The sequence below is a fragment of the Phodopus roborovskii genome, unplaced genomic scaffold (assembly GCF_943737965.1).
Source record: "Phodopus roborovskii unplaced genomic scaffold, PHOROB, whole genome shotgun sequence".
NCBI lineage: Eukaryota > Metazoa > Chordata > Mammalia > Rodentia > Cricetidae > Phodopus > Phodopus roborovskii.
The window spans coordinates 2,911,990-2,934,353 of NW_026126433.1; the positions used below are offsets into that span (position 1 = coordinate 2,911,990).

The window sequence follows — 22,364 nt, forward strand, 5'->3', positions numbered from 1 at the left end:
GATTTTTTTATATAAGCCTGGAACTCTCACTCCTCCTGCCTCCGTTTCCCAAATTCTGAAATGATAGATGTGCCACACCTACAGCAGACTTTATTCTTGTTGGTGTGTTGTTCCCTAAATAATTCAGTGTAACAACCATTTATACTACATTTGCATAGAAACTATTAAGATGATTTTAAGTGAGCTAGTCAGCATTAAAAACAAAAACCAAACCAAAACAAAAAAAAAAAAAAAAAAAAAAAAAAACAGTATCCTAACTGTCTCTTAAGACAGTTTCCCTCAGCTGTTTCAACTGACAGGAAGCAAAAGAAATTTGTTGCATGACTTATTTATAACACTGGGGAAAGCTTACTTGACCCATTATAACCAAATATATAAAAGAATTAAATGTAGACATGTATTTACAATCCCCCAAAGTAAAGTAAAAATAACTCTTAATATTTCCCATACAGATATAATAAATATGCATTTCTTCTACTGAATTTGATAAAAAAAATTCCAAGAGAAAAAAGCAAAACAAAGAATGTACATGAACTCAAATTTTCAAACTTTAGCATTTTAAAAAATAAGGCATTCCTTTTCATTATAGTTATTTATTGTTGGGGAGTGGGCACATGCCCCCACACAAATGTAAAAGTCAGAGGACAACTTTCTGAAGATAATTCTTCTACCAAGTGGATCCCAGAGATCACACTGAGCTCATCGGGCTTGGTGATAAGTACCCTTTCCTAGTAAGTCATCTTACTATCACAGAAATAGACATAATTGAGATAAGTCACATTTTTTCTTCTGTTTTTAAAATCCATTATGTTTTAGAGTTAAGAAAATTTCAACCTGACCAGCCACATTTCAAGTATATTAGATAGAACTGTTATGCAGGATAAATCCTTTTTAAAATTGTATTCAATTAAGGAACATTTGGCAGTTAGGTACAGTGAAGGAAAAATTAAGATAACAGAGGGAAGCTTAATTGTGTTTACAGACTAAGGGTAAAGAGAAAGGACACATACTCTTATGATAATTGACAGGGAGTATAGAGAATATAACAAAAGAACAGTATCAAAACAACAAGTAAACTAATTAACTTGGAAACTAATTCACTTTCTGTGATAGCAGGCAAAAAAAAAAAAAAGGCAAAAATTAAGCACAGATACAGGCAAGTGTGGAGAAGCATTAGATAATAAAATTGATGGACTTTTGGCTAAGAGCTTGCCAAATTTCTCAGTGAAGCAGAAGACAGTCTCCCTTCCCAATCACCAGCATAAATCTGAAGGGACATTTATGAACAATTTAAGAACTGCATCCTACCTCCAGCTCACAATACTCCTTCCTCCACCTCCCAGAAGCTGGGATTATAGGCCTGTGTCACCTTATTTCCTTATCTATTCATAAAACATAATCAAGGCTAACTCTATGCTTAATGTAGGGTGCTCATCAGTAACAGCCTCATCACTTTCACATGAATCACCAGGATTTAGCATATAGTAAGTTCTATGAAAATATGGTGTTATGTTGTCCTGTAAAGAAATCTTGTACATCACCTAAATATATTTGTTGGCAAGGACTTTTGTTTAAAAGTAGAAACTGGCACTGTACAAATAAATATGGTATTGAAGGGCCAGGCGGAGGTGGTGCATGCCTTTAATCCCAGCACTCCGGAGGCAGAAGCAGGCGTATCTCTGTGAGTTTGAGACCAGCCTAGTCTACAAGAGCTAGTTCCGGGACAGCACCAAAGCCACAGAGAAACCCTGTGTGGAAAAACAAAACAAAACAAAAAACTATACTATTCTCTAAACATGAACTTTTAATGGCTGCATGTGGTGAGCATATACCACTAACATGTGTAAAACTGTGGGTTTGACTGCTAGCACTGGCAAGATAATAATTAATAATAATAATAATGGTGCTATGCTATTATAATTGAAACGCTGTTAAAGATATAAAAACGAGTTCATACAGCATGCTACTGAAAAGGGGTACACTATGAATACAAAGAACACCAGAAGGACATAATAACTTTTAATGTAAAATAATCTGAACATTTTGTGCGAAATAAAAGCATAAAAAAGGATATCCACATATTTTCATTATTTTCATAAAGGGAAAATATCAGCTTTTGTTATGATTTTCCATCATGCTAGACAGCATGACAGCATGCTAGACAGCTAGACAGAGACTTTTCAATTGCAAATAAATAAGTAGAACATAGAACTGTCTCTGTAATAAAAAGACAGTAAGATAAGTCAGATGTCTCAGGAAGCAAATGAGAGTGTCACCAAGCCTGAGGACCTGAGTTGGATTCCTGGGACCCACCGGGCAGGAAAGAAGAAATGACTCCGACAAGTTGTCCTGATTTACTTACTTACACACTTTTACACGCACACACACACACATAAAATAAGCAGGAATAAAATTTTAAAAACAAAAAGTATCTTCTTTGGTGAAAGTATTAGTTGAAAGTCAGGATTCATATAGTGTTCTGAAACTGCAAACCAACCTGTCCTTGTGACTTAGCAATTTACTTAAATTTTTCCATTTATCAGTTTTACAATCAACCCAATGTTTGTGACTCAACCCAGTGAGCATTTATTAGAATAATCTAAACTAGACTTTTTGAACTGAATTATTAGTGTAACAACTAGAATGCCCATTTATTACTGAGTCAGTATAATATACTTTCATTACTCTGCACACACAGTCCTTCATTTGTAATTTAAGTGATTACACAAACTTAGTCATCGATACAAAGTCCTGCTTTGGCACAGGTCTTAAAGACCTGATAATCTTAAAAGTGAAACCAGTGACAGGCAGCTAAATATCAGTGACAGTATTTTTTATGTGAAGCAACTTGTTCAACTTGTTTGGTTAAACAGTCCAGTAAGACAGCTGATTTATAAATGACCACATGGTGTCTGGTTCTTCCTTCAGCTGTGAACATTTAAAGCCATCTTCCCCAACATTACCACATTTCTGTCTGGAAGATGGGATTGTACCTCAGACTGAGACACAATGTCTTAACATACTGGAAAAAGCTTGAAGAGACCCAGTTAACAATGATCTTCCTGCCTCACAAATCATCATCAGATAACAGTGTTAAAACAAGCCTTCTTCACACGAAGTGTGGGAAACCAAAAGCACAACAGATTTGTAATAATTAACTTCCATACTGGGCTGCCGGCTTACAGAAAGCAAGCCAAGGCAGTCTAATAGTGTGGATCAAATGACATCATTAGCTTGGATTCCCAATAAAGCTGGAATACTTCAATTTGCAACAGTTGCTAAAAATAAAGACCCACCATTTGTATGAGGGAGTGGCAGGCAGTTCTAGTTTTATTTATAAGATTGCTTTATTTAAGAATGATGCCTACTGTAAAATAAACAAGAGGCTAACTGAAATACATACTTGTTAGTTTCTACATGAAAAGCTGTTCTACCGCAGGGGAAAAGAAAGAAAAATACTATTTTAGTGTCAAAACAGTAAGTTCTGCTTGGCTAAGATTTAGTACTGCCTTGAAGTCCAGTAAACAAAAATACTGCAATTGATACAGTTTCGAAATTAAAACAGTATACTGGTTAGCGTTCCTCTGAGTGAAGTGATGTCTGTCACTGCTGCCTCTGCGTTGTATTTCCTAGGCTGCAGGTGCCAAAAGGCATGAGAGGCTTTCATCTGTGAATAATTTCTGGGAAAGGTGTGAGCTTTTTAGACACTTAAGTCACCCTGAGGTTTCTCTTTCTTTCTCCAGGTAACCCAGTAATGTTCAAAAGTTAACCACTGTTTCCAAGCCTGTACATTGTAACCGCCTTGAGGAGGGGTGACAGATTCACAGAGAAGTTGCAGGGGTGTGCGGTGAGTACCTTCCGGCACTCCTTCCTCCTAGGCCCAGGCTTCCGCCAGGAGGCCCAGGTGAACCCAGACCTCCTCGGAACCTGCACGAGCCTAGTTCAGAGTCCCGGACAGCCGCCTATCCTGCACCCCGCACCGCTGCCTCAGTTACCCCGGGACCCGCGATCCGTAGCGGCCGCAGGCAGCAGCGCATCCCCGCGCGGTGGGGAGCCCGGGCCCAGGGAGAGCCGCGCTCCCCCGCCGCGGCCTAGCCCGCGCCGCCCAGCCCCAGCCCTCACTTACCAGCTGCTGCCGGACCCAGCGCCACATGCCCCCGCCGTCGCCGACGCCGTCGTGGCCCGCCAGACGCGGGGCCCAGCGGCAGCAGGTGGAGGAGGACCCCGAGTCTGACCGGAGCAGGCGAGCCCCTCTGGCTGAAGTTCCGCTCGCCGCAGTCTCACTACCCGAGTCGGGTCCCCATCCCGCCACCCCGGCCCCGAGGTCCTACAGGCGCGGCCTGGCTGCCAACCGCTCCCGGCGCAGCCGAGCTCCCCGCTGCGCCGCAGCCACCTTCATCTCTGACCGTTGTCACCCGAAGCACCGCCAACCCCACAGCGCCGCCCCGCCCTCGCCGCCATGGCCCCGCCCCGAGCCCCATGTCCCGCCCTCGCCGCCATGGCCCCGCCCCCCGAGCACAGCGCGTTTTCCCCCTCACCTGCTGAGGACCCGCCCCCTACTCTGCCTCTCGGAGGCCGGACTTGCTATTTCCGGAAAGGTTTGTCTTCCCCCTTTTGGGAGCCTGGTATGTGACAAAAGCCTGATTGCGAGCGCAGCCAGACCCGCCCGCGCTGGGGGACTTTTCTGAGTCCTTGTCAGCTGCTGGCAGCCGAGGCTGCAGCAACTCCTCGCCCGCCCAGGAGTTGAGCAGGCAGTCCTCTGGCTCTACCTTGTTGCAGATCTGTGTCCCCCAGCATGCATCCGCAAGATCGTCCCCAGAAGCCATTAAATTGTCAAAGGCTTTCATTTATGGCATAAATACGATCAAAATAAATTGTATAAATTTTCAAAGAGTTGGTGAAAATATTTTTTTGTTAATTTTCAAAGGTTTGTAATTGCTACACACATAACTCAGCGAGTGACCACAGCTGGCTAATGATGGGGACAGGTTGAGATTTCTCTGTGCGAGTTCAGCCTGCACCTCCATTTCTGGGGGTATTGCTGAGATCCTGTCCTGCTGAGCTTAACTGAAAAGGTTAAGAGAGAAGTTTTCTGTAGAAAGCTAATTTCCCCTAAACGTCAAACATGCAATGAAAACTACCTTAGAAGTACCCTGACCTAGCTAACAAGGGTGTGGATAACTGGTAAGAAGGAACATAAAAGCAACTAGAACAAGTTTATACTGTTCAAAAGCAGCTCACGCCTTCTGTCGCTGTGTCTACATGATGTGCTCTATTTTTTTCCTGAATCAAAACACTTCACCATCAGACATTTGTAATTGGAAAAGTAGCATTGAACAAAACCCTTATTTTAAGCTACCATGATTAGATAATTAGTCTTTTCGTTTTAATAGGCATTCATTATATAATCCCACATTGCTACTAGAACCTTTCTTCCTGATCTCTATGGCCTATAAAATCAGCAGTGGAATTTTTACATTATAAATTGTCCAACTTCAGAATATAGATACTTAAAGGGAAAAAGGAACTTGTTCTTATGACTGAATCTTACTTTGTAACAGCAGCATGAAGTTACAGGTGTGCTTATTACAGAGAACAAAGTAATACTTTGTATGCCAGAGCCTACTGCATCAAACTCTACCTGAATACTGATAGATCTACCAATTCTTGAAGTAAGCATTATCACAATTGTGTGGATGGGGAAATGGACCTCAGGTTAAATAATTTGGCAAAAATGTGATTCAGATAATGAATGATCAAGCAATAGAATAAGTGTTCTTAATCTACATCCCCAAAGAAGCTGATTTCCCATATGTCATTTCCAAAAGAACTGGCTACAAATTAGGCCTGGAAATTTTTATTTATATGCTACCAACATTTGTAAAGATAACCTGTGAAACAGAGACCTAGAGGATGCTTTATGTATCATTATTGAACTGAATTGCAGATTTCTAAAGGTGGAAGTGGCCAGGAGGTAGGGAATAAGGAAGGAGTTGATGCTAGGTGTTATGAGGCAGAATGGAGAAAGCAACTCAAGTATGTGAAGGCCATAATGAAAGTTCAAATTGTCAGGAACATAAAACAGCAAGTTGGCAGTGTTTTGTTCTGAACATTTTCTACCAGGACCATAAACTAGGAGACTACTTTTATACTATAGTTCAAATTCTTTAGTGGAGGTAAAAATCCTCCACATATATAATTTGTCAGTGATTTTCTTCATTAAATGTATTTATTAGAGGTAGGAATGTATGCCATGGTGGGTGTGTAGAGGGTAGAGGGAAAGTTTTAGGAATCAGTTCTGTCCTCCCACCACGTGGGGCCCAGGGATTGAGCTCAGGTCTTCAGGTTTGGCTGCAGGTGCCATTACCTGCTAAGCCACCTTGCTAACCCTATGGGTATTTTCATTGTTTGTATTAACAGATTAGAAAACATTAGGATATACTAGACAGTACAAGTGATATCTGCTGTGTGAAATCTTGGTTTCTGTTGTACATGTGTACATATACACATATGCCTTCACACAATGGAAAAAGAATTTCATCCTGTTGCTAGTTATTGGGAAGATCTGGGTGGGGGGTGGGGCACTTGAGTTAAGAACTCAGGCACCAGGTAGAAAAAAGAAAATGTTTGGAGTTAGCAGTGTTCACTTATTCCGTGTCTACTTCTTCAGTGTTTCAACATCAAATTGTTGTGTGAAAGCTGCCTAAAACTATGAAAGGACACAAAGCTTACTTTAGAGTGGCCTCCTCTGCTCTGGGTGCAGTATATAATCTAGTTGGAAAGAGAAGCCACAGAGGAGAGTCGGTCAAGGGATATTTAATCCTTGAAGTATTACACTGATGATAGCCAATAATTTTGGAAAATTGGTGTGAGCAATAGCAATTGGGGAAGGTGTTAGGAGAAACTTACAACAAATCATTTATTTATTTATTTAATCTCTTATTCTAGGCAAACACTTTACCACTGGACCACATCTGAATTTAAAGTTAATTTTAAATAGGGGGATAAAGAAGGGAAGGGATAGACTTTGCAAACACTTGAGTGAAGAAAACTCTGAATGTATAAGACAGTGTAGCTAATTCAGGGTAAAAAGTGGGGCTAAATGAGTAAAGCAAAGCCCAGTATCCAGAGTTTTTGACTAATTACAAATGTTTGTTTGTTTGTTCTTTTACAACAAGGACATCTGTTCAACTATGTTCATAGCAGCATTATTTGTAATAGTCAGAACCTGGAAGCAACCTACATGCCCCTCTGTAAGGAGTAGGTTTTTCTTCCCACCGCCTGTCTTGTCCCGCCGCCACGCCAGCCCCAATTAACACACTGAGACTCTGTATTAGATATAATGCTGTTGACCAGGTACTAGTTTCTTATCGGCTAGCTCTGTCTTAAGTATTAACCCATTTCTGTTAATCTAATATTTCCACATGGTCTCCTTACCAGCATCTCGTCCCCCCAGCCTCTTCATGTTGACTCCTCCCTACTACTTCATCTTTCCTCCTTGTCTCCTAGTCCCTCCTATTTAACTTTCCTATTGGCCAACAGTGCTTTATTCATTAACCAGTATGAGAAACATATATACATAATGGCATCTCCCATCATCTCCTCTTTTCTGTCTAAATAAAAAGAAGGGTTTTAACCTTAACCTACTCCTTACACCCCTCAACTGAAGAATGGATGGAGAAAATGTGGTACATTTACACAATGGAGTTCTACTCAGCAGAAAAACACAATGGAATCATGAAATTCACAGGGAAATGGAAGGAACTAAAAGAAACCATCCTGAGTGAGGTAACCCAGTCTCAAAAAGACAAATACTGTATGTACTCACTAATATATGGATTTTAAACATTGAGCAAAGGATTACCAGCCTACAATACACACCTCCAGAAAAGATAGGAAACAAGGAGGACCCTAAGAGAGGTATACATGGTCCCCTGGAGAAGAGGAAAGAGACAAGATCTCTTAAGCAAATTGGGAGCATGGAGGGAGGGGAGAGGGAGTTAGGGGGAAAAGGAGGGGAGAGGTAGGCATGAGGGAGCAGGAAGATTGAGTCTGGAAAAGAATAGAGGAGATCAAGGAAAGAGATACCATAATAGTGGGAGCCATTATTAATTTAAGGAGAAACCTGGCACTGGGGAAATGCCCAGAGATCTACAAGGATGACCCCAACTAACAATCTAAGCAATAGTGGAGAGACTACCTTAAATGCCCTTCCAGAATAATGAGATTGACGACTACATTATATGCTATCCTGGAGCCTTCATCCAGTAGGTGATGGAAGCAGAAGCAGACACCCACAGTTAAACACTAGCTGAACTCCTGAAATCCAGTTTCAGAGAGGGAGACTTGATGAGCAAACAGATCAAGACCAGGCTGGAGAAACCCACAGAATCAGCTGCCCTGAACAAGGGGGGAGCTCATGCACTCCAGTCTGATAGCTGGGAAACCAGTATAGGACTGACCCAGACCCCCTGAATGTGGGTGTTAGTTAGGAGGACTGGGCAGTAATGGATCATTACTTATCCTTTATCGTGAAAAAATAAGGATCTGGGGGAAACAGGCCAAATAGATGTGTATTTAGGGAGAAATAATTTACAACAGAGACAGATGAATGCAAGCAGGTTCCTGGTCCCAAGGATGCCTCCAGATGCTCTCTGTCTCCATCCAGCAAGCAAGAGAGTGTTCTGGGGTCTCCTACCACAGAGCTAGTTTCCCCAGGTCACATCAGCACCTGTCCCCACCCCCAATGGGTGTGGTCAGTGCAATAGGTATGGACATAGTGAATATCTCACTACAATTTCCTTTTTAGTCTAAAGAAAAGATTTAGACTTGATACAAAACTACAAAAACAGTGAATAACAAGTATGCTCTAAGAAAAGGAAAATCAAAAACTTAAGACCTACATACCTAGTCCTAGGCCGAAGGCATAACAGAGTTTACAATAGAGTTGTCCTAAGCTGGAAAGCTTAAATCTAGTACCTAATATTTCTAACGAGGAAGAGAGAATAATAATTGTGACAGTCTAATCTTTAACCTCATTAAAGACCAGAGAAGGAAGATAACAACACAAGGGTAGGAGGAAGTGCAGATTGGCAGCTTCCAAACGGTGCAGTGAGGACAGAACAGCAGGCTACCTGGACAGTCATCCAAAGTCTCACAGCAATGTTAGTGCAACCAGTTTGGGCTAAGGTCTAGAGTATCTGACAGACCACTACAGAAGCAGGGAGGTAGAAAGGCTGTCTTACCCTGACTTGTCAAGGTTCAGCAATCTTCTATGTTTGTCTCTCACAAGCACAGTAGGACAGCATGTCCAAATCAATGGTTGAGGTGGGGACAATTCTTTACCCAAGAGGCCATTAGCCAAGGCAAGGATTGACTCCAGAAGGAGCAACGACAGTGCCCAACATATTTTTGGGAAATGCATGGTGCTGTCAGGAGCAATAGTGTCTCATGTCAACGGAGTACTATTAAAACATTTAAATGCCATGTTCTGTATGCCTATGAAGTGTTTGAAGATTAAGCATATTGTCTGACTAATCTCATATGTATAAGAAACATGGGTGAAGATAATCTGTAATACTCAGGAACCTAGCTATAAAAATGGTTGAAACTTCTTTGAGTAAAGCAGGGACAGTTACTTTAGCAATACACACACACACACACACACACACACACACACACACACACATATATATATATATATATATATATATATATATATATATGTAAATCTCTAAAACAGAGGTAGAGTAGAAATGTCTTGACCAGGGGTAGAACTGTATAGTGCAGCATAATAAAAATACCCAAAATTGTATCAATAAACAAAATGTCTTGAACATAAGTAAAAGTATACATACATAAAATATGGTAAGGATAATGTACATAAAACATCATAAATGGAAAAATTTTACAAAATATATTATATAAATCATCTGAGAAGGGAATATAAACTTAATTTTACATAGGTTACCACATATAAGAATTTATAACAATGTAAGCTTATATAACTAATAATTACTAAGATAATTTCTCAATACAATCCCTAGTATATGAATGGACTTTGGGAGCCCATCCCACATAGAGGGGTACTTTCTCAGCTTGGACACATGGGGAAGAGCCTAGGCCCTGCCACAAATGATGTGACATACTTTGAAGACTCCTTTTGGAAGGACTCACCCTCCCTGGGTGATGGGCTGGGGTTTGGTGGGGGTGTTAGGGGAAGATGGGAGGGTAAGGGAACTGGGATTGACATGTAAAACAACCTTGTTTCAAATTTAAATTAAAAAAGGAAAAATCAAACAAGTGTTTGTTTCTAAAAAGTGAATGTTGCTAAAATTTCTTCCCAGAAGATGTAAGGAATGTCTAACCTTCTGCTAAGAGACTAGTAACCATGGCATGGCGATAGGGGTTACCCTTCCGTATATGTATATGTGTTTCTCTTATTGGTTGATGAATAAAACACTGATTGACTGATTGGCCAGGCAGGAAGTATAGGCAGGGCTGGGAGAGGAGGAGAATTCTGGGAAAGGTAGGCAGACAGAGTTATCATGTAGAGTCCGGGACGAGAGGATGCATCAGGCATTCTGTAGTAAACCAAGGCCATGTAGAAATACATATATTAATAGAAATGGGTTAATAATTAAGACATGGTTAGCCAATAAGAAGCGCAAGCCACTAGCTAACAGTTTAATAATTAATATAGAGTCTATGTCTTTATTTGGTGCTGAAGTGGTTATGGGACTAGGCTGGTAGGGCAGAAATTTTCATCAACAGCATGTTTACCTCTAAGTTCACTCTAGGGACCAGTGCAATAATTGTGCTTCCTTACAGAGGGCAAATAAGGGATTACTTACAGGAGTGTAGGTACTCCTCCCACAGCAAGACACACCTGAAAAGACTTTCCCTAGTAGGAATAAGAGTTTCCCAGGTAGCCATATCAAGGAAGGCCCCTCTCTAGTCTTCCCTTGTCTCTATATCATCTAGCTATCCCAGAGTTTGTATGTAATTGAGACAGTGTTGTAGACAACAAGAAGGGAGCAACTGGGTGCTCAGGACAAGGTCCTTCAGTACTCTTCAACCCTTCATATGCGGTGGAAACAGTCGACAAACCCAGCTGAGGTGATCTTTTGCAAGTAGCAAAGTTGAGCATCCCAAGATGAGAGTTGCTTGGCTCAGAAAAGAAGTCACTAAGAACATTGAAGAATTTCTGGAGTTTCCTAAATAAGAAAACAGTAGGATTTTTCTCCAGAGTGTTGATCCACAAACATTTTATGTGGTAGGCTGGATGGGGGGAAGGGAGGCCAGACAGGAAAGTACATAGTAGTAAAAGAAAGCACAGAGTAGGTAGTGCTGCATTGGCAAAGGGTCAGAAGTCACAGGCTGCTGTACGGGTGTACTCTGGAAGATTGAAATTTTGAGCCATTCCAATGAGGTGGCAGGCACTCATTTAACAGTTGCTACACTAATGATGAATATGGTTCCTTCATATTTGTGTTAACATAATTATGTGCTAGTTATGCTTGTGTGATGTGTTCATTCTTAGAAAGAAAAAAAAAAGCCATTATCTGTCTCCAAACTTGGTATAACAGGCATTCTCAGGTATAACAGACAAAGGCATTAGTTGAAAGTCACAGCTCCTTTTGGTACTTATGGTGTCTAAAGAGTATTCAGCAATGACTGAGTAGTCGAAAGAAGTATCTAGATTCATAATATCAAAACAATGCAAAGTAAAGTATAGTGAATGACTTAAGTAGATCTCCAGCTATGGGAGACCAATGATCTCCATCCTTTTAGGTTAAGGACAATTTCTATAGTGTGCCTCCCTGACACTTTCAGGGTCAAGTTCCATGAAGGACACTGAGTTTATTTAGTGTGTTGCCTCAATTATTTCAATAGCAACAGACTCTTTAATATGCTAGGAAAATCTTTTTAAATCTTATTTTTGAAAACAGCAACTTACAGTTTTCCTCAAACTCACAAATCCAAGTTTGACAGGATAGTTCTAAGAGTAAAGGTACTCGTGGCCAAACCTGATGATCAGACTTCAATCCTGGGAAAACCCACATAAAAGAAAAGGAGAACTGACTGCTGCAAAGTGTCCTCTGACATCTATATATGCACTGTAGCATGTGTGCTTACACCACACACATGCACACACAAACACACACACACACACACACACACACAAACACACACACACACACACACACACATTAAAGTCTAAATCACAAATAAGACATGACAAAGTAGTCCACTTAGGAAACATTCCTTCTGACTAATTATTATTCCAAGAGTTCTAGACTAGATTTTATACAGAGGAAAAAAAGAAATGTGGCAAGCTGTTCCAGACCTACACAGGATGTGAAGACCTGCTCAGGACAGCTGTGTATAACATAGTTGTATCCTTCCTTGTGTTGTGTATCAATTTCCTCTAAGACTGAAACATTACATTCTGTAAGGAAACTCTAGGACAGAAAGTAAACAACTCAAAATAGTTTCAGGAAGTCCCTGAAACTAACCAGATTCACTAGGCAGATCCCTCGGAAGAATAAGGGAGAAGGATTGCTGAGGTCACTCTCATGTGAGCTGAATGCCAATTCAGACTGAGATTGGAAAAGGTACCTGGAAGAGGAAAGGACATTTTCCAACCTGTTGAGCGCTGCCTGTAGGCTGTGCAGTGTACCCGAGGTTCCTAGCTTTGTGAGCTGTCTCCCATGCTGGGGTGGGCTTTGGTGGGGCAGCTGTCTTTGAGTTAACTTGGCTTCTATAAGTAACCACTCACCTATACTCCTGAAAGTAACCCCAATAAAAGTCATTGATTCACTAGATTGGACTTGTGTAGTACTTTGATCTGTAATGCCCTCCCTATCTTGGGTGAGTAAATGTGTGTGTTGTATCTTCCCAGGAAAAGTCTAGCCATATGATACCCTGAACAGTCCTCAGATAGATATCTGCAGGGAGCTATGCGATACAAACTCAGTTTCAACTTTTTGGTCTATTTGTACGAACACCTAACTGAATTTAAAAGCCACTGAGAGATTTAGAATTCATAAAAATAATCTCTCGAAAGACAGGAAAACAGAAAAACATAAATATATTTGTATCTCATTTCTTCCTGACATTAAGTTGTCCTTTAATAACATGATGCTACTTTTGGACTCTCTGCCCATGGCATTCATGGTTTACTAAAACAAACATAAAACCAAAAACCAAAATGAAGATAGGTATATTTGCTTAGAGAAGGAACTATGATGGATTTCCAGCAACAGTTTCAGTGGTGTTAAATCAAGTTGCAATAATACTGGAATCTGTAAAACTATTATTGTTAAGATTGCCTCCAATACTTACCAACTTCCAGCACTGCACAGTTGAGCCAACCAAACACTCCTCCAAAGATATCACTTTTTGCAACATCTTGTTTTTCAGCTGCTACAAGGCACTTTCCTTGTTTCAACTTACATAGTTTGAGATTTTTAGTTTTTGTGTGTTTTCTTCTGCTAAACATGACTGCATTAGGTAGGAGTTTCCTAGTAATTGCTACATAAATTTTTCTGAGCTAAAATTGTTTTCTAAGGAAAAATATCTTGGATAAGTCCACAAATATTTTCAGTTTTCTTAAATTTTACAAAACATCATTGTATCTGTATTTTGTCTACTGGAGCAAATGAATGTGCTATAAATCAACAGCACAAGTCTGCTTTGCCAAACTTAAAGAGATGTTGATGAGGGATTGCTGAACATGAGCACCCCCCACCCCTTTTAAGGTCTAGGTTTTACCTTTAGGTTTTAGACTCTCTGTTAAAATGCACTCTTTGCTACTCTTGTGGCTTTTCCTGTTATTGCCACAGACCTGCAGTGCAGAGTCACACAAATAGTCTTAAGTACAGGGACTATAAAGAGAAATGGCCTAAGAGTCCCATAACCTTGTGCCCACTGGGGGACTGCTGAAAATACTTTTTCATCAACTGTGTTCTCATACCAGATACCCGAAGAAATTCATTGATGGCACAAATAACTGTACCAGTGTTTAAGCAACTCACTTGTTTTGCAATCCTGTGGGTATTTTGAATTTTGTAAGCCAGTGTGCTTCCTGTCATTGTTGCTTTGGTGGCTTGTCAGATCCTACGGTATACATTTGCAATTTTTTTTTACTCAATTTATTATTTTGTCTGCTCTTGGTTTGACTGATGATTGCCTTTGTTTGTGGTCTGTTGTACTATTCACACTATTCACATTTTACAAGTAACCTTCAATCTTCCTGAATAGAAAGAACAGCATTTATGACTACAGATCATAAAGATTGGTCTTGAGATTAGAGAGAGCCCTGGATCAAGAAGTCTGAAGGTCATATGACTTCATTTACTTCTGTCACAATTACAAGCTTTTCTTTCATCATAGCAATTCTAAATGTTAATTTGTATGAATAATGTTATGAGAAGACAGTTGACCAAAAGAAAACAAAATAGTGAGTTAAAACTGTAGCTAGGCCACCAAATCCCCCAGAGACCAGGGGGCAGCCCCAAACTATCCAGGGCCACATTGCAGCCTGCCCCCACCAGGAGAGGTGAGTGTCTGGCCTTAGCCTGCCTTCTTTCTCCCTGCTGACTGGTTCATACTGAAGACTTATACTTGTCAGTCTCAACAATCACATAAGCCAGCTCCTTATAATAAATTGATTTGGCTAAATGATAAATAGACAGATAGCAGCTGATTGGTAGATATACAGATTGTAGATAATGGTTGATGGACAGATAATAAATGGTAGGTGATAGAGAGATGATAAATGCATTTCATTCATTGTTTTCTGGAGAACCCAAAATAATATGAATTGATTTCAAGATACAGTTTTCAAGTAGAAAGAAGGAGTGTTCAAAATACCACAGAACTTTATAGCACTGACAGACATTTTACACGAATGTGGTCTTTTTTCCCCCATGAATCATGTTCCTAAAATAACATGCTTCTAAAAAGCATGGACAGATGATTCGACCTGCTTTATTTTTGTCTTGAAGAAAAGATCAAAAGAAACAGGTTTTACATTGCCATAACCAACTTCTTTCTGTATGGAAATGTATACTACTCTTGTACTCACTTAAGTGATAAAATGAATTACTTTGTTTATTAAAGCAAATTGGCAGGCCCTATTCTAGACACTGCACCTAGGCCCTGACTGTAAGGAACCAGACAAGTTGAAACCATTGCCTGATGTATTTGAGGTACACCCCATGTTTAAAAGGCATAAAGCATTGATGTCTAGACATACAGAAGAACAAGGAAGAGGAGGATTTCCCCATGAGGCAGGGGTGCATATTGGATCAGCACAAAAGGAATCTATCCTCCTCTTTCTCTCTGCTGCTGCTTCTTCTCTATCTGATTTCAGAATCAATAATGATTTTACCTTAATCCCCACAAGAAACTCATGTGTTCCTAGGCAATTCATGTTTCCCTTCCAGCTTCTTTGCAGGATCCCAGAAGGATTGTCAAGTGACAGCATGAATGGCCCAAATGTAGTTTTACCCTTTGCTCCTAGGGACTCCAGATTACTAATGTTTCTTTAATCCCAGTAGCAAACTTGCAGACGAAGAATAATTTACATCTCCATTGGATTTCCACACTCAATTGTGGAGCATGAAATTGTAGCAAACTCTCCTATTTTCCTCTTCACTGGATTAGTATTTCTTGTGAGACATCCCTGGGAAGCTACATTTAAAACTTGTTCTTCAGTGTGGTCCTGCCCTGGCACTCTGGACCATCCAGAGCCTGCCTTCCCCTCATCCTTGGCCATGCTGGGCCCACTGCTTGTGGTAAGTGTTTGGCCAGAACTTGGGTTCAACACCCCCACCCTCTCCTTGGAACTTCCTGGGTCACTTTTGCGCATACTGGACCCACCCCTTCACAAGGGACAATGAGGAGCCTCCCCTCACCTGACCCTTGGGCTTCTTCCACTGTGTTCTGCATGAGCTGAGTCTGGAACCAGTCCAGGTTGAATCCCCCCACATCCTTTCCTTGGAACTTCCTGGGTCAGCTCTGCATTTTGACCTCCCCCCCCCCTACACCATTGGCCTGAGTGGTCCTGCTCTGGCATGCCTGACCATCCAGGGCCTGCCTTCCCCTCATCTTTGGCCCTGCTGGGCTCACTGCTTGAGGTGAGTGTTGGGTCAGAGCTCTGGTCCAACACACCTACCCTTTCCTTGGAACTTCCTGGGTCTCCTCTGCCCATACTGGACCCGCCCCTCCATGCAGGACCATCTGGAGCCTGCCCTCACCTGACCATGTGGCCCCTTCACCTGCCTTCTGCATGAGACCATCTGGAGCCTGCCTTCCCCACATCCTTGGTCCTGCTGCAGCCTCTCCTTGAGAGACCTCCAAGAGAGCTTGGATTACCCAGAGTTACTGACATTGAAGTCCTGACCCACCTACACCCACCAGGAGAGCAGGAGAGAGAGAGAGAGAGAGAGAGAGAGAGAGAGAGAGAGAGAGAGAGAGAGAGAGAGAGAGAGACTCCACCTGCACCCAGAGAAAGAAGCAATGGGAAGATGGCAGTACAAGAAAACACTCAACAATAGAAAGACCAGTATGACACCACCAGAATCTAGGGACTCTACACCAACTAGACCTGAACACACCAAAGCAGATAGCACAGAAAAGAATGAGCTAAAAAGTAACTTCATGAAAATGATAGAGGCCCTCAAGGATGATTTATGAGAAATTTCCTTAAAGAAATGGAAGAAAAAACAAACAAAACATTGGAAGAAATAGAAGAAAAGACCAAGAAAAAAAATGCAAGATATGAACAAATATCTTAAAGAAACAAGGAAAGCCAAGAAAGAACACTCAAACAGATGAAGGAAAAAATTCAAACAGTTCAAGACCTGAAAACTGAAATATAGAAAACACAAACTAAGGGAATGCTGGAAATAGAAAAACTGGGTAAATGATCAGGAACTGCAGATGCAAACATAATCAACAGAATACAGAGATGGAAGAAAGAACCTCAGGTGCTGGAGATAAACTAGAGGAAATAGACTCATCAACCAAAGAAAATCTCAAATCCAACAAATCCCTAACACAAAACATCCAGGAAATGTGGGACACTGTGAAAAGACCAAACTTAAGAATAATAGGCATAGAAGAAGGAGAAGCCCAGCTCATAGGTGCAGAAAAGATATTCAACAAAATAATTGAAGAAAACTTTCCCAACATAAAGAAGGACATGCCTATGAAAGTACAAGAAGCATACCAAACACCAAATTGACTCAACCAAAAATAAATAAATAAATAAATAAATAAATAAATAAATAAAGGTTCCCTTGCTACATAATAATCAAAACATCTAACATACAGAATAAAGAAAGAATATTAAGAGTAGTGAAGGAAAAGGCCAGGTAACATATAAGGAAGATCTATCAAAATTACACCTGACAACTCTGAAAGCCAGAAGGTCCTGGATAGATGTTCTACAAACATTAAGAGTCCATGGATGCCAGCCTACACTACTATACCCATCAAAACTCTCAATCACTATAGATGGAGAAAACAAGATATTCTATGACAAAGCCAGATTTTCACAATACATATCCACTAATCCAGCCCTACAGAAAGTTCTGGAAGGAAAACTCCAACCTTCAGAAGTTAACTACACTCAAAAAATCATAAGCAATAGATAATCCCACTTAACCAAAACCCAAAAGAAAAAGTGGGGCAAATATACTCACAATACCACAAGGAAGATACCCTTGAAAGAATTGGTACAGGAGCCCACTTCCTGAACATAACACCAGTAGCACAGACACTGAGATTGACAATAAATGGGACCTCCTGAAACTGAAAAGCTTCTGTAAGGCAAAGGACACAGTCAACAAAACCAAATGGCAGCCCACAGAGTGGGAAAAGATCTTTACCACCACCACCCCCATCTGACAGAGGGCTGATTTCCAAAATATACAAAGGACTCAAGAAGCTAGTAAGCAAACACCAAATAATTCAATTAAAAAGTGGGGTACAGAACTCAATAGAGAATTCTCAGTGGAGGAATCTGAAATGGCTGAAAGACACTTAAGAAAGTGCTCAACATCCTTAGCCATCAGGGTAATGCAAATCAAGGCAACTCTGAGATACCAACTTAAACTCCTGTCAGGATGGCTAAATTCAGAAACACCAATGTCAGTTTATGCTGGGGAGGAGAAAGGGGAACACTCCTCCACTGCTAGTGGGAGTGCAAATTTGTACAGCCGTTTTGGAGATCAGTATGGTGGTTCCTCAGGAATTAGTTTACCACAAGACCCGACAATTCCACTCTTAGGCATATACCCAACTGATCCATATTCATGCAACAAAGACATCTGCTCAACTATGTTTATAGTAGCACTTTTGTAATAGTCAGAACCTGGAAACAAACTAGATATCCCACAACTGAGAATGGATAAAGAAAATGTGGTACATTTATATAATGGAGTGGAGAAAGACAATGGAATCTTGAAATTGGTAGGCAAATGGATGGAACTAGAAGAAACCATCCTGAGTCAAGTAACCCAGTCACAAAAAGAGACACATGGTATGTACTCATTCATATACAGAGTTAATACATATAGCAATGGGTCACCAGCCTATAAATCACATGGCCAGAGAAGCTAAGATACAAGGAGGACCCTAAGAGAGACATACAAGGGCCTCCACAGAAGGACCAAGGAACAAGATCTCCTGTGCATATTGGGAGTGGTGGGGCAGTGAGTGAAGAGGGAGTTAAGAGAAAGTGAAGGTGAAGAGGGGAGAGAAGAACATGAGGGACCAGGAAGACTGAGTTAGGGGAAGAAAAGAAAAGAACAAGAAAAGAGATACCATAACAGAGAAAGCCATTATAGATTTGAAGAGAAAACTGGCACTAGGGAAACATCCAGGGACCTACTAACTAACAATCTAAGCAATAGTGGAGAGGCTACCTTAAATGCCCTTCCCTGATAATGAGATCGATGACTACTTTATATGCCATCCTAGAGCCCTTATCCAGTAGCTGATGGAAGCAGAAGCAGATACCCACAGCTAAACACTGAGCCAAACTCCTGGAATCTTATTGTAGAGAGGGAGAAGTTATGAGCAAAGAGGTCAAGACCAGGCTGGAGAAACCCACAGAGACAGCTGACTTGAACAAGGGGAAGCTCATGGACCCCTGACTGATGGCTTGGAAACCAGTATAGGACCAACCCAGACCCTCTGAAAGTGGGTCTCATTTAGAAGGCCTGGGCAGTCTAAGGGACCCCTGAGAGTGGAACCAGGATGTATTCCTGGTTCATGAAAGGACTTAAGGAGTACAATGCCCATGGAGGAATACTCCTATAGCCTAGAGACATGAGGGAGGACCTAAGCCCTACCCCAAATGACTTGACAGAATTTGATGATCCCTCCTGGAAGGCATCACCCTCTCTGTGGAGTGGGTGGGGAATGGGACAGGATGGTAGGTTGGGGGGCATAGGAGGGTGGGAGGGAGAGGTTACTGGGATCAATATGTAAAATAAGAAAAAATAATAATAAAGCAAAAAGAAAAGAAAAGCAAAAAACCTTGTTCTCAGTTGACATTGTACAGCCCCTTTGTGTTTATTTGATCACACAAAACCAAATGTAATTACTTCCGTGCATACAAGAACTTAGTGCTTTAACTGGACTCCAAGGGCAAATTGTAATTTTCATAAAAGGCCTCTTGTACTTAGTTCTTCTACTTTCCATCACAGAGTCCATATGAAAATACTAGGAAAGCAGATATTTTGAGCCAAGATAGATCTGTAACTAACTGGCCAGAGCTATACTGACAACAGTATAACCTAGTTATAATGTAACATAATGTATAACAACTGTATAGTGAAGTGTTTTACTGTTGGGAAGGTTTAACAGCTTGAATGTTGGAGAGGTGGCATGTGACCAAGTTCAGTTTGTTTTATATGGGGGTCAGTAGCCAAGGGGGATCAGATCTGAAGGGATAGAGTGTTCAGTTCTTAGTTGGGGGTATTTTAGGGACTACATTTTTAAACAGGTGTGTTTTGAAGAAAGGCATACCGTATCAAGATCCTGGAAAGAAGGTCAGCCAGGAGACAGTGATGCTCCACATGCTTGTAAGTTCTGAGCTGGAGTCCAGTCTCATAGAGGTTCTCACAGAGGTGTGAGCAGGCAGCCAGGGCAGGCTGCAAACCTGGTCAGCTTCAGTGATGCTTGATAGAACAATGGCTCCTTGGTGTTTACCTGGGCATCTGGGCTCGCTGTTCATCGGAAAGTGTTAGAGGAGCAAATGCTCCTCATTCCCAGAAGGAAGAGAAGCAGGATGCTCTAGCTGTTGAAGGGCAAAGCTTCCAGCCAGTTGTGATACAATCAATAGCTAGAGGTCATGGCTGATAATCAAGAACCAGAGACTGAGAGGGAAGGCACAATGAATGAATGAATGACCAGCTATGGGAGACGGTGTTAGTATATGCTGTACTCCCATGCAGTGGTTCTACTGATTTCTTATTCAGAATTCAGTCACATTGTCACAAGCACCTTCAAGAAAGGCTGAGGGTTATTATCCAGATAAAAATAAGAGTTCTAGGGTTGGAGAGATAGCTCACAGATGAAAGGCAAAATTTCAAAGTCGTTTTGATTTGTGTTTCCCTGATGGCTAAGAATGTTGAACTTTTGTTTAAGTGCTTCTCAGACAATCGTGTTTCCTCTTTTGAAAACACTGTTTACATCTGCACCAGATTTTTAATTTGGGTTATTTGTTTTCTTGATTACCAGTTTTTTAAATATATATTTAAGAAAAAAGTATGAAATGGTTCATGAATTTGCATGTCATTTTTACATTGGGTCCATGCTAATCATCTTCGTGTCATTCCAGTTTTAGTATGTGTGCTGCAAAAGCAAGTGTTGATTTCTTTCTAGTTTGAATACAACTTATTCTAAGAAAGAGGAGATCCCAATCAGGATCAGCTAACCCTTTCTATCAGAATCCCTGTATTCCCTGTAAAAACACTGTCTTAAAAAACCCTGCTAGACATGGCAGTGTTTGTTTCTAATGACAGCACGTGGGGAGACCAAAGGTCATACTCTGCAAGAATAAAGATCTTCATGTCATAATCAGAGCACAAGGGACACATAATAGTGAAAATGAGGCAGTTGTTTTAGAGCTGTGCAAAGAACAAGCTTTGCAGTTCTGAACACATGCCCTTTCTCCACTTCCTCATTGGCTGAGAAATCAGGAGGGTCCAGCTTCACATGCCATCCCTGCCTTATCTCTCTTAGATTTATCTTTTTCTCAAAACCAAACAAAAACCTGTGAGTGGGTTCATCTCTATACTTCTACGTTGTTTTAAACCTTACCAGACACTTGACCTCATGGTTAGAGCCAGCTGTTGTCACCAAGTCTGTGGGTCTGACTGTGTTCCCCATCCACAGTATCTACACTATCAGCTTTGGAATTTCCTATAAGAGCTAGAGCAGCTGCTTCTTGGTTTCACCTTGCATTTCATGAAAATAAACCTGATTTCTCTGAGTTATTTTCTGAACAAATAAAGTTATAAAAGGAGGATGCATTTGTGTCTGCATCTCTAGGCACACAGTAAACATTCTTTAAAATGTTGCATAATTTCTCTCTTTATTAATCACCCTCTATCCATTTCATTATTTTTGTATTCTGTTTTGTTTGGTCCTTCTAGACATAGCTTCACCTGTGTAGCCAAGACTGGGTTCAATCTTAAAATTCTGCTTTATCCTCCTGGTTTCTGGTTTTAGCAATGATATGAACTCATCGCCATAGCCAGATTTCCAGGTTCTTTTTTTTTTATGTTTTATTTGGATTGTTTATTATGTGTATTTGTGTGTGTGTGTGTGTGTGTGTGTGTGTGTGTGTGTGTGTGTGTGTGTGTGTGCGTGCGCACATGAATACAGGTATCCATGGAGAGCAGCTCAGCTGAATTTACAGGTTGTTGTGAGTCACCTGGCATGAGGGCTGGGAAGTGAACTCAGCTCCCCTGAGTAAGTACTCACTCCTATCCACTTCAGCCCCTCCATATTCTTTGTACCTTTAAAACTATACTTGTTAACATGTGGTGTCATACTAGCTATACCAAAAAAGGCCAGATGTTAAGCCACTGTAATTCTCTCCTCATTCTAATCCAAAATTCATTTGTTAGTTTTTAAAATGAAATATAAGTTAGCAACTAAATGGCAGTTTTAAAAATCATTCTAAGAGGATATAATGCAGAGGTAGACCAATTTGATACTTGTGCTGGAGGATGAAATTAGGAAATATGGAAGTCTTTTTTCTGTGGTTAAGCCATTATTTTTCTACAGGTGCCAAAATCTTTGCATGGACAGTAAGAGACAGTCTACGTCACAGCATT

The 22,364-nt window shown here is 40.8% G+C and overlaps 2 protein-coding genes and 1 non-coding gene across 8 annotated transcripts in view; 1 reads left to right on the forward strand and 2 right to left on the reverse strand.

Annotated features, from left to right (window-relative positions):
* Atp11b (ATPase phospholipid transporting 11B (putative)) overlaps positions 1–4,436 on the reverse strand; it is a 91,730-nt gene extending 87,294 nt beyond the window's left edge. For 4 of the 6 annotated variants that reach the window (XR_007834622.1, XR_007834621.1, XM_051185816.1 and 1 more), the window contains exon 1: positions 4,127–4,436. Coding sequence is in view for 4 of the 6 variants with exons in the window: in XM_051185816.1 (XP_051041773.1) it covers positions 4,127–4,153 (27 nt within the window). In the remaining 2 variants the exon portion in view is untranslated. The remainder of the gene's footprint in view (positions 1–4,126) is intronic. The other 2 variants (XM_051185814.1, XM_051185813.1) reach the window with 2 other exon arrangements.
* Positions 4,152–4,688, forward strand: LOC127223184 (basic proline-rich protein-like). Its single transcript, XM_051185699.1, has one exon. The coding sequence runs from the start codon at positions 4,152–4,154 to the stop codon at positions 4,686–4,688; it is 537 nt and encodes a 178-aa protein (XP_051041656.1).
* Positions 4,689–20,783: 16,095 nt separating this feature from the next.
* Positions 20,784–20,886, reverse strand: LOC127223767 (U6 spliceosomal RNA). The gene has a single exon (XR_007834650.1). It is a non-coding gene; the product is annotated as a U6 spliceosomal RNA (small nuclear RNA).
* Between the last annotated feature and the right edge of the window lie 1,478 nt (positions 20,887–22,364).